Consider the following 12,206-nt stretch of genomic DNA (forward strand, 5'->3'; position numbering starts at 1 on the left):
GAAAACTTGGGTTCAGATCCTGCCTCAAAAACTTAAAAAGTTGTGTGACCCTGGGCAAGTCCTTCAATTCTTTCTGAGACTCAGGTTTCCCATCTATAAAATAGACATCATCACTTTTTGTGGTGGCAAAAAATTAAAAAATGAAAGGATGTCCCTTGATTGGGGAATTCAGCTGAACTGTGGTACATGATGGTGATGGAATACTATTGCGCTCTAAGGAATGATGAATTATTGGATTTCTATAAGAACTGGAAGGACTTACATAAACTGATGCAGTGATTATACACAGTACCTGAAACACTATGGGGCAATCAAATGTGATAGATTTTTCTACTAGTAGCAATACAATTATCCAGGACAATTCTGTGGGACTTATGAGAAAGAATCTATACATATCCAGAGAAAGAACTGTGAAGGTAGAAAAACATGTGATTTATCACTCATTTATATATAGGTATGTGATTTGGGGTTTTGGTTTTAAAAGATCACTCTATTAAAAAAATGAACACTAGAGAAATAGGTAGTGAGTGATGATACATGTATAACCCAGTGCAATTGCTTGTCAGATCCAGGAGGAGAGAGGGAGACAACAAGAATCACGTAACTATGGGGGGAAAATTTTTTTAATATAAAATGGGCATCATAAATAGTACCTACCTCACAGGATTGCTGGGAAGCTCATAGGAGAAGACATAAAAAGTAGCTTGCACATTTTAAAAGTTATAAATATACTACCTATCATTACCCACCACCTAAAGGATATTTCAAAATAGTAGGCATCTGAGACACAACCCATCCTAAATGGAACTCTTTATCTCCCCCGATCCCATTGGCCAGAACTACTCCTCCATTCTACCTGCCCATTTTAGGAAGAGCAGCACCATGGCTCCATCCCATTCTAATCCGTCAAGAATGATCAGTTCTGCCCCCAAAACTCTGGGCCCTGATCATCTTCTTTCCATGCAGGCCCACCGTATTGGAGAGCCGTATTGCTCCCAGCACAACACACAACTAGCCCAATGGGTCTCCCTTCCTCCATAGCTGGGAGGCTGGAAGGGGGTGGAGCATGCAGTGATTAACTGGGACTCAGCAAGAATGGACTGTTTCATTGCAAGGACAGACAAAAAGAATGAAGACGGGTAAACCTGTGAACGAATGACTGAAGTGAGCAGAAACTGAAAAACAATATAAAAGTCAAGACAGAAGGTCAGGGTTTAAAAAGACAGAAATAAACCAAACTGAACTCATAGTCTTTCTCCTACGCCCTCCTCCCTGGCTGAGGGCATTCTCCTCCTGGGTCAGCCCCCACTCCTGTAACCACACTGTCCCCAAGGCCTGTCCGGGCAGCCACTGCTCCATTTCCCTGGTACACCCCCTTCTTTCCTCTGCCACTGCCATGGCGCTGGCGCACTCGCTCACCGCCTCATCCCATGACTATTGCCGCAGCCGCCTGGCCAACAGCCGCCTCCTACCTTCTAGCCAGGGACATCGGCCTCCCAACTAAAACCTCATTTTCTAACCCCTCTTAATGGGAGCTTCTTCTCTCTCACTTTGTCCCATTAGAGTGTCTCTTTTGTCTCCCTATGAGCACGGTGCCTGGCACATAGTAGGTGCTTAATATGGACTATAAAGTGAGGGGGTTGGGCTAGGTAGACTAAGTCTAGGATTCTATCCTCTCTCTTTCTAGCTTCAGTGAAAGCTCAACAAGTGCCATGTTTTACACAGCAGCTTTCTGGATACCATCAGCCAAAGTATCTTGCCAAACCTCTGCTCCCAAATACCTCATATTCATTCCACATGGATATTATTTATCCCAATAGAACTTTTTTAAAAAACTCTATAATCTTCTGCCTTTTCCAAGGCAGAAGAGTGCTAAGGACTAGGTGCTAAGTGACTTGCCCAGGGTCCCGTGGCTAGGAAGTGTCCGAGGCCAACTTTGAACCCAGGACCTGCCATCTCTGGGTGTCTCTCAATCCAGAGCTAGCTGCCCGCTCCCAATAGAACTTAAAAGCAAAAGTTTGTATTCCCGGGACCTAGGAATTGGAACTTGGTAAAATACTTACCTCTACTTGTTCCCTACCCAAAACATAAGTCTTCTTAAATTAAATCTTTATCCTTTTCCCACCAACTTTCTAATCATCCCCAAAGGTCTTTTCTTTCTACACATTCCCCATACCATGTGTGAAAACTGTAACCAATCCTGATATCCCTGACCCCCCCCTTCCTACTTCTAGTCAGTATGTTAAGTTGGTTTCCAAGTAGATAATATAAAGGGGCAACAGTAGGAAGATTGCACAGAACTGGGAAGCCATAAACAAACCGTCCCAAAGATCAAAGGAGAAAAACATAAATTTTATGATATATTAACCACAATTCATATCCTGTAAATCACAGGAAGCCACCTAGCCTCTGCTCTTAGGGCCTTTTGCTCCTATATGTAAATCCCAAATTCCAAACCTCTACAGTAATGACCAGCAGATCACCAAATGGTACTGATAATTTGGGGACGACTGCTATGTTAATGAACCCCAATGTGGACCCCCCACCCACAAAAATCTCAGGTGCTCCCAATTCCAATCTGCAGTTACATGATTCATCCCCTCCCCAGTCAATACTGCCTGCTTTCATCACCTCATCCCCACGCCATATACTCCTTTCTCAACTACTGTTTCTTTTTCACCCCCATATTCCATGCCTAAAATGTGACTGCCACTCCATTTTCCACTGCCAGTTGTCATCGTCCTTCCCTCTGAGTATCCAAAAGGCAAGGAATGTTTGTCTCATTTCATCATTTCTTAAATTATCAATTCTTCATCTACGTAGATGACCTAGGAACCTACATATCTAGCCCCAATTCTCCAATGACCTACTGGTTAATTTTGTTCAAGGCCTTCCTCCTCCTCTCCCCTAAAATTCAGTATAGGCCAAGAAACCTGCCCCTCACTCCTAACTTACCTATTATTGCTGTTCACATCATAGCTCAGATCTTTGTTTCCAGTTCTTCCTTCTCTCCGACAATTATATTTTTTCTAAGTTTAATATTAATCTCATATTGTAGTGCTCTAATTAGCCTTCCTGCCTTTGGCCTCTTCTCTCTCTTTAATCTACCACTTGTATTGCTTCTAGAGCAATCTTCCTGAGGCATCGCTCTACTCAAGCCTTAACCTAACTTGAAAGCCTGTAGGAGCTTCCCATGGCCCATGGAACAAAGCACCAGCACTTCCTCCTAAATTTCAAGGCCTTCCAACATTCTTCCCCCAAATTACACAATAGCAGAGCAAAAGGAATGGCTACTACTTCATTCTCCCCTTCCCTCTGTTCCTCTCCCCATTCATTCTCAGAATGAACCCTATACCTCCATACCAATCCATTTCATTTGTCTGAAATGGCCTAAAACTCCTGGTTCATTAACTTTTTTCCAAATTAAATCCTTTGGGAAATGGCATCTGGGAACATAAAACTTTGTGGAGACCCATGTTAAGCCTCTGTGGTACTGAAGACCACCACCACCAAAAATAATAGTTCAGAAAGTAATGGAAAGGGATTCCTAATTGTTATATTCTAGGTTGACTTTTGCCCCTGAAATAAGAGCAGCTCACATATAACCCTTCGTACAGAATCTTGCAGTCAATTCCCTTTCACTCCCATCTCCCGACTCCCTCAAAGAAAGCCACATTTATTATCACCCAATCATAATTAAGATACTTTCAATCATCAACTCAAAAACTTTGACATACTTTTAACACATAAAATTTTTAAAAACAGGAAATTCAAAGAAGTACTCTATGTTTTATTACACATTTTGCAATAAACCATTTTGTGTAAAAAAAAACAAAACAGACAAAAAGAGGAAGAAAAAAAAGACATACATAAACCCTCTCATAAATGGATTTTTATGTTCCCCCATACTAGGCAGTAGGAGTAGTTAAGGAAAAAAAAAATCAATGTGGCCAATTATATTATACTAGGCCGCTATACTATTTCCATACCTTTAAGGTATTTTCCTCTCCTTCCTAAGTTGGTGACACTAAATAGGAGAAAATTTCTCTTCCCCAAATGTATTTATATTCCAACTACAAAAGCTGTACTGTATAAGATTACCTACAAAAATAAATCTAATGAAATATCCTTGATCTCCCAATAGAATATAAATACTTGAAGTGGTTGAAGAACTATGGGAATAATAGGAGAAAAAAATCTGATTAAAGAATGGAATGTTTGGACATTTCTCATTCAACTCTTGAGCTGAAGAATGTTTTGTTGTACGTAATTAACTCCTAATTCCAATGTTTAATTTGCAACTGAATGGGAGTGGGAGAAAAATAATGGGACACTCTTGTACCAAGCTCTCCAACAAGCACATTTTCAGGTATCTTTCCTTACTATTTAAAAGAATGATTTAGTATCTAGGACTTCTACCCAGCCCACCTTGAGGTATTAAATGTATTTGACAGAAAGGTTAGCTATGTCCATGCAATTTACCTCAAAAGGAAATTTCTAAAAATTTAAACATGGTTATACATTAGTCATATTTCTCAGAAAGTAAAATATTTATTCATATAAATTTTTAGAACTAAAGTTTTAGTCAAAAGTAAAAATAAATCTTCCATGGCTAATGAAATTGAGTGCAATTAATGCTGGTTTTCACATTCATCTTCAGTTCAGGTTCATTCAGAGTAAAGGCAACTTAGTTGTTCTTGAAAAGGTCAATGCAGCTTTGCAAGAGGGAGACATTATTCTGGAAGGAAGGGAGAAATAGCTGTGAGGCAGTCTAATAAATCACTTCATCAACTATCTTAAGATGAATATGCTCTAATAAATAATTAAAATCCATTTGGATTGACTTTTCCATGAGACAAATTCAAAGCCAGGTACACAGCTAATTATGAATACTTTTATCCAATGATATGCCAAATTTCAGATAGTCCTTCCTAATTTATGTTTTCTTCAGAAATTACATTTCTGAAATCTATCTTCTTCAAAATTATGTTTTCTTCACCTGAAATAAAGCCCTGGATTTTCTGATAGTTTAGCCTTATTTCTTGGCATGAATTATTAATATCTAAAGCTATAGATGCTCCTTTTTAAGCAACTTTATTTCTCATCTTACATTTCATCAAAATCATCTGATTTTCATAGAGAGAACCAGTACAAACAGTTGGTCCTCAATTAAACCTGTCTTCTTCAGTTAGTTCAAAATATCAAGTAATTATGAGAATCATGGTGTTAGAATATGTGAATATAAACTAGTCATGACTTTTCACAATATTGTTTTCATAAGGAGCCCCCTTATCCATGGTTTCAGTACTCAACTAGAAGAGTTAGAAGTCCATTTGTGGGGGCAGTCTCTTCCATTTCCCTCCTTTTGTTAAAGTTTTGTTTTTTGGGTTGGTGACTAGGGAATAGGAATGGGGGTGGTTTGGAAGGCCATGAGCACAGAGCTATGGGGCAGGAGCAGGGAGAGAGAGCACATATATATGGGGATCAGCAGGTATACATTTATATTTGTAGTAGGACTTAGAACAATCCTCTGCAGATAGGGAAGAGCCCTAATGTATATCACAGTAAAATGATAGATGATAGTAAGCTCTTTAACATGTTAAAACTGAAGTCCATTGTAAAAAGATCTCTAAATCCAATCTAACATTCTTAGGAGATCTTTTCTCCAACCCAATCTCCATTTAAGGAGTTTCTCCTCTTCTCCTAACAAACTGATGGGACTGGGGCAGTTTAGACTCTTCCAGAAGACTCCCATTAATGCTATTTTCCCCAATGATATTTCTGATGAAGCCAGATAACATTACGTAAAGTATAGCTATTGTTCTGCTGAGACAGCTGGCACAAAGTTTTATCTGCTTCTCAATCTATGGAATAAGAATTGGCACCAAATAGTAATTCAACATAAAACTTACTTTTGCATGCTTTATTTCCAGTTCAGACATTTCAATTAGGTTTTTTCTAAATGCTGCCACTCTTTTCCGTTTAAAACTGATCAGTTCTACAGAAAAAGACAAATGTTGAACTTGAAAATTTTTCACATTCTCTTTACCCTAAAGAAATGTTAAAACTTTAAAGTTATAATCACAGCAATGTTAAATCAAAGCAATCAAAAACTGAAACTAGAAAATTAGGATGCAAAAAATGAGTATCTTGTCTCCATTCAGACCTGAATCAGGATCATCTCAAAGCTATCTTACTGATGAATAAAGCTGGTATTTCTAGATAAAAGATGCAAGCCTATCTGTTTTACAAATCATGAATTTTAAGGTCTTGTAGTACCTTTATTGTAGAAGTATTGATGTAAAGCAAAGCCCATATTCATAGCTAAGATGATATGTCTGGCGATTGGAGGCAATTCCATTAACTGGAAAGACATTAAACCTGAAACACCACCATTTATAGTGTAACTACATTCAATTCTTTAATACTTCCTAGTCAAGTGTCAAGCACAACTGTGATTTCTCCCAGTATAAAGTCACTTCCTAACCTTTAAACAGAATCTCCTAAGCTATAGTTCATAAAATCACTGTTTAAGACCCAAATTTTAGTTAACACATTTTTTTCAATTAGTCTTTAGAAAGAATCTTTAAAAAAAGAAATGGGGTAAAGAAAAACAAATTCCAGGGGAAACATTACAAAAACACAAGTAAAAGTATATGCCTACAGGGAGAGTAAAGATTAAATTTTGTACTAGGCATGTTCATTCATAGGACTAGTTGATAATTTGTGCTGTGTAAGAAAAGAATGCTATCTCAGTCCATAAAGAAAATTAAAATTAAACAAGTTAGCTTCTACCACAGAAAAGTTGAGCAGTTTGGTGTGTGCTACATTTCACTTAGCATTTTGTGTACATCCCCAATACAGGATGGCTTAGAACTTCTCATAGAATTCAACTCAAAAATATTTAAAGAAAACACATTAAGAAAACTTTAGACAGGATCTACTCTGTAAGCTTCCCTTCTCACACCCATCACACACCCATGTCTGTAATCACATCTGGTGCTCAGTGTACACTAGAATCTTCCATGTTTCTTTTTCAACCTGAGGCAGATTAATCCACATGAAGCAAACATTAAATCATTAAGACTCTATTACATGCTCTACTAAGAGGGCCATAACTCAGCTACACCAAAGAGATCTGTTAATAGATAAATGCCATTCTACCTTCTTTTGCAGATTCAGAAAGCTGTTCAAATTTTTGACAGCATTCTTGCTGGTGCGCCTCAGCCAGCTTGACATCTTTGCTTTTTAACCGGGCTTTGTCCAAAGCTTTGTTTGAGTTTTCATAGTCAATGAGAGCTTTTGTACGCCTGTATAAGAGATCCTGGAAAGAAGACAAGTGGAACAATTCAACTTTCCTTAAAAATTCCAAGCATATATATACGGCAGGCAAGAATCAAAACATGGCATTGGTTTTTAAGTATCTAGAACTATTCCAAACTAGCCATACTATAATGACAGAAAACGAAAGTTTATGGTATTAGTACATTAGTACAATGGCTTGATTGTAGGTATGGATTTTTTTTAATACATAAAATATACTCTGTACCTTTTAGAAATGATCTGATTATTTTGTGAATAATGATTGGTATCTAAAGGCTATGTTAGCAAATACCTGCTAGCCTACTGTAGCTGCATAACCTATAGTTATCTTAAATCTAATTTGTCCAAAACAAAACTAATTTATTTCCCTCCAAATGTATTCATCCTCCCAACTTCCCTATTTCCCTCAATGACACCACTCTCCTTTTGGCTGCTCCAGTTCACAGCTTGGCTCTTTCCTCATGGCCACTGCCTTCCCCCATCTAAGTCTCATTGATTTTGCCTCCATGTGCTCACACCCCCTCCCTCTCTTAGGTCCTTCAACTCCAGCCTGGACCACTACAGTATTGCAACAGCCTCCTATAACACGGGTTTCTTCCTAGGCATCATGGTGTCATTCCTGCAATACGATCTGCCCAAAGCTCCCCTCTAATCAAAATATCTCGAATACAACCCGGGTCTGGCATTCCGTTCTCTTCACTGTACCGGTCTCCTCTGCCTCCTCACCCCTCCCTGTCAAGACTCCCTCACCCCAGAACACAACTTAGACATCCCCCTCTTCCACAGGGTTCTTCCTCACCCCACCGCCAAAGGAGCCGGCGTGCGTGGGGGCCTTCCCTTCTCTGAGCCCGTGCTGTGGGCTGCTCCCCTGAGGGCACGCGGGGACTTTCAGCCCCACAACCCCTGCTCCTTTACATGGATGACTTCCTCAGCGTGAGCAACTCCAGCTGTGGAAACTCCTTCTGTCAATGGAAATGAGAAACTGGCCTCGAACTCAGGTCTGTTCCCCGGGGCCCCGGGAAGTCGTGCCGTGCCCACGGTCAGAGGCGAGTCCGAAGCCAGCCCGCTCCTGCACCCATCTCGCCTTTCAATTGTCACGTGTGTAATGCGTCTGTTGAATAAATCCCTCAAAGAATTCATGCCTTCATGTTTCTGCTTTAAAGATTAACTAGAACTATAGAATGTTAAAACCAGATGGCCCCTGCAGGGTCACCCAGTCTAATCTTCTGATTTTACAGATGAAGAAACAGAAGCTCAGGGTTTTGCCAAAGGTCAGAGCTAGCAAACATCAGAGCCACTACTTGACAGAAAACATTTGCAGGGAAGGAAGATAAGAAGAGAATATGCAGATGGAAACAAAACCTAAAAAGACTTTGAAGTTATTTATTACCTCTTAGAGATAAAAGGTTTCCAAGCTCATTATGCCAGGTGGAAATCATGAAAAATGTTGCAACTTACAAAACTTTTAGTCAGAATTTTAGCTAGAAAGGCCTCTGCCACCACCTAGTCCATGCCATATCTTAAAAGAATGCCCAGGCAAGTGGTCAGTGAGCCAGAACAGCATCTGAGGCAATCCATTTCACTTTCGAATGACTATAATATTTGGGAAGTTTCCCCAACATTTCACTAGGCTCTTGGTTCTGCCTTTTTTTTTTTTTTTAAGCCCTTACCTTCTGTCTTATGTCAATACTGTATATTGGTTCTAAGGCAGAAGAGTGGTAAAGATTAGGCAATGGGGGCTAAGTGACTTGCCCAGGGTCACTCAGCTAGGAAGTGTCTGAGGCCAGAATGGAACCCAGGAGAGCTTGACTCTCAATCCACTGAGCCACCCAGCTGATGCCTCTTGGTTCCGCTCTTGAGGCCAAACTGAGTAAAGTCTGGCTTGTACAATTACTATGTGCCCCCAAAGTCTTCCCTTCTCCAGTTTAAGCATCCCCAGTTCCTTCTGCTTATCTTTATAATACTGAATAGACTCTGTGTCCTTCATTATTCTGATTACCCTCCAAGAGACTCTACCTTATAAGTGTCCATCCCAAACTGTAGCAACATATCTTGAACCCTGTAGCCCACACTTGGTCAGTCTAAGGTAAGAGTATGGAGTGGGATAGCTGGGTGGCTCAATGGATTGAGAGCCAAGACCAGAGGTGGAAGGTTCAGTATTCAAATCTGGCCTCAGACACACCCTAGCTGTGTGACCCTGGGCAAGTCACTTAACCCCCATTGTCTAGCCCTTACCACTGTTCTGCCTTAGAAACAACACACAGTATTGATTCCAAGACAGAAGGTAAGGATTAAAAAAAAAAAAGTATGAAGGGATTTCTTAGCCCTTTCTTCCTCAAAGCTATACCTCCCTTAGTCCAAGATCATAATGTTGACTCATTCTCAGCTTGTAATCCACTACCATACCCTGCCAGATCTTTTTTTCAGACCAAAAAAACCAAACCACCTAAACATGCTGGCTTGTCTTGTACTTGAAGTAGGTTTTTGAACCTAAGTAGGATTTTATATTGACCTTTATTAAATGTCATCTAATGAGATTCAGTCCAATCCTTTAGCTGGTCAAGATCTTTTTGAATCCTGACTAATCTCACATGCTAACCCATCCAGTTTTGTTATCTGATAATCTGATAAGCACTGCACATAAGCCTTAATCCAAGTCATTGACAACTGGGCAGGGCAGGACTACTGAACCAAGAATTCAAACCAGCCTCAGACACTAATTAGCTACGTAACCCTGTGCAAATCACTGAGCCTGCCTCAACTTCCCAATTCATCAAATGGGGATAATAATAGCACCTACCCTCCACAGTTGTTTGGTCAAATGAGATATCTGTAAAGCACAAATGAGATATCTGGTACATGGGGATAATTTAAGTGCATGTTTCCTTCCCTTTCTTTCCTAAAGTGAACATTAAACAACACAGGCATAGATCTTTGAGCCATTCCATTGAAATCTGCAAATTGATGCCAATCCATTGACTCTTGAGTCCTGTCATTCAACCTACTCCAAATCAATTTAACCTAGACTATTAATAGCCTATCTTCCTTCATCTTTTCTCCAAGAATGACATATTATTCTGTCAAAAAAATCTTTTACTAATTATTACTTATTCTATCAAAAAGAAAAAAGAAATATTAGTCAGTCATTGTATATTAAGTCATACGGGCTCTTTGTGATCACTGCTTCCATTTCTAGAAATTCGTTATATCCAATTCCAAATTTTAGACTAAATTGAGCTAACTGGCCAACAGCATGCAAACTTTTTAAAAAAAGCATTTTATTACCCTCAATATTTTCAATAACTTTTTCAGACTGAACCTTCCTTGGTGACAACTACAATACATTTAGTATCCTATCTACTAGTCCCTCATTTGGGGGGAGGGGAGATTTTTTTTATTATACTTTATTGGTTTTTCCAATTACTCAGAGTTTGACTTGCTTTTATGGATTGGTTTCTTTGCATTCCTAAAGTGACTATGAATAGTTTTTAGTTCTGCATTTGTTCAAACAAACCTTCCAATGTATCTTTGAATTCTATTATATTTATATACCACTATTTTCCAGCCAACTGCCAATCAATGAGCCCCCATTTTTTTCTATTTCTTTGCTAACACAAATAGAACTACTCTGAATACTGTATGTATTTGACCTTTGTTTCAGTTTTTTTTACTTCATTAGGGTTATATATTCAGTCATGAGATTTCCTGGGTCAAAGAATAAGGACTGTTCAGTCATTTTTCTTGTAATACCACTAAATTGGTATGCAGAATGTTAGGGTCACTTCACAGCACACTAACATGCCTTTCTTCCTGAGTCCTTCCAACCTGGGCAAAAATAACAAAATAAGAACAGTCTATCTACATGTTGAGAAGTGAAATCTCAAGAGTTGTACTAATTTGCATTTTTCTAATTGTCAGTGACTTGTAGGCTCCAGGATCTTTTACATATAACTAACAATGGACCAGAAACTATAAGTTCCTTCAGAACTTGAAAATGAAATTCAATGAAATGGAGTTAACTTCAATTTATCAAGGTCAACTCAGTGTTTTCCTATTATCTCCTTACTTTCTTTGTTATCAAATGCTTACTGGTTATATTTTTTTCCTGTCTTTTTCCCATTCAAAGTCCATTTTAGTTGGCATAGAAATTGGAAAAAATTTAGAACTAAGCACCTTCTGTTGTGAGCCACCTTTTAACCTGCCCTAAACAGTTCTTCAATTCCCCTCCTTTTCTCAATATAGCTGATCCCAGCTTTCTGCTATCAGTTTTTATCACCAGTCTGTTCATTCTATGCTTTGGCAATACTATGCCAAACCTGTTATGTTCATCTTGCTACCCTTGCCTATCATCTTCTGAATGTCTTTTTAATTTCTGTGCACCCACATCAGTCTCTTTAAACAATTTTTCTTTTTCTTTCTTTTTAAAAAATCCTTACCTTCTGTCTTAGAATCAATACTAAGTGTGGATTAAGGGAAGAATTTATGACCAAATAAGACACAGAGAACATTATGAAAAAGCAAAATGGATAATTTTGATGTTAAATTAAAAAGGGCTTGTACAAGCAAAAGTCAATGCAACCAAGTTTAGGGGGAAAAAATAGAAAAAATGTATATAGCAAGAATTTGACAAAAGCCTAATTTCTCACATATAGAGAACTGAATCAAAATTTTAAGAATACAAAGCAATCCCCAATCGAAAAATTGTCAAAGGCATAATAGGCAGTTCTCAGAGGAACTAAAACTGTTTGAATGGAAAAAAAATGGTTATTAATACCATAAGAAATGACAAAGAGCTCAGAAAAACCTAGTACTTATATGTACTGACATAAAAGTGAAGTGAGCAGAACCCAGGAGAACAACATATACAGTAACAGAAATATTAT

The 12,206-nt window shown here is 38.6% G+C and overlaps 1 protein-coding gene across 1 annotated transcript in view; it reads right to left on the reverse strand.

The window, feature by feature from the left end:
• Positions 1-3,769: 3,769 nt before the first annotated feature.
• SNX5 (sorting nexin 5) overlaps positions 3,770-12,206 on the reverse strand; it is a 44,422-nt gene continuing 35,985 nt past the window's right edge. The window contains exons 11-13 of the mRNA XM_044663425.1: positions 7,165-7,324; positions 5,913-5,998; positions 3,770-4,738 (exon numbers count right to left, since the gene is read on the reverse strand). Of these exons, the coding sequence (XP_044519360.1) occupies positions 4,688-4,738; positions 5,913-5,998; positions 7,165-7,324 (297 nt within the window). The 3' untranslated portion in view covers positions 3,770-4,687. The remainder of the gene's footprint in view (positions 4,739-5,912; positions 5,999-7,164; positions 7,325-12,206) is intronic.

The sequence above is a fragment of the Gracilinanus agilis genome, chromosome 2 (genome assembly GCF_016433145.1).
Source record: "Gracilinanus agilis isolate LMUSP501 chromosome 2, AgileGrace, whole genome shotgun sequence".
Lineage (NCBI taxonomy): Eukaryota > Metazoa > Chordata > Mammalia > Didelphimorphia > Didelphidae > Gracilinanus > Gracilinanus agilis.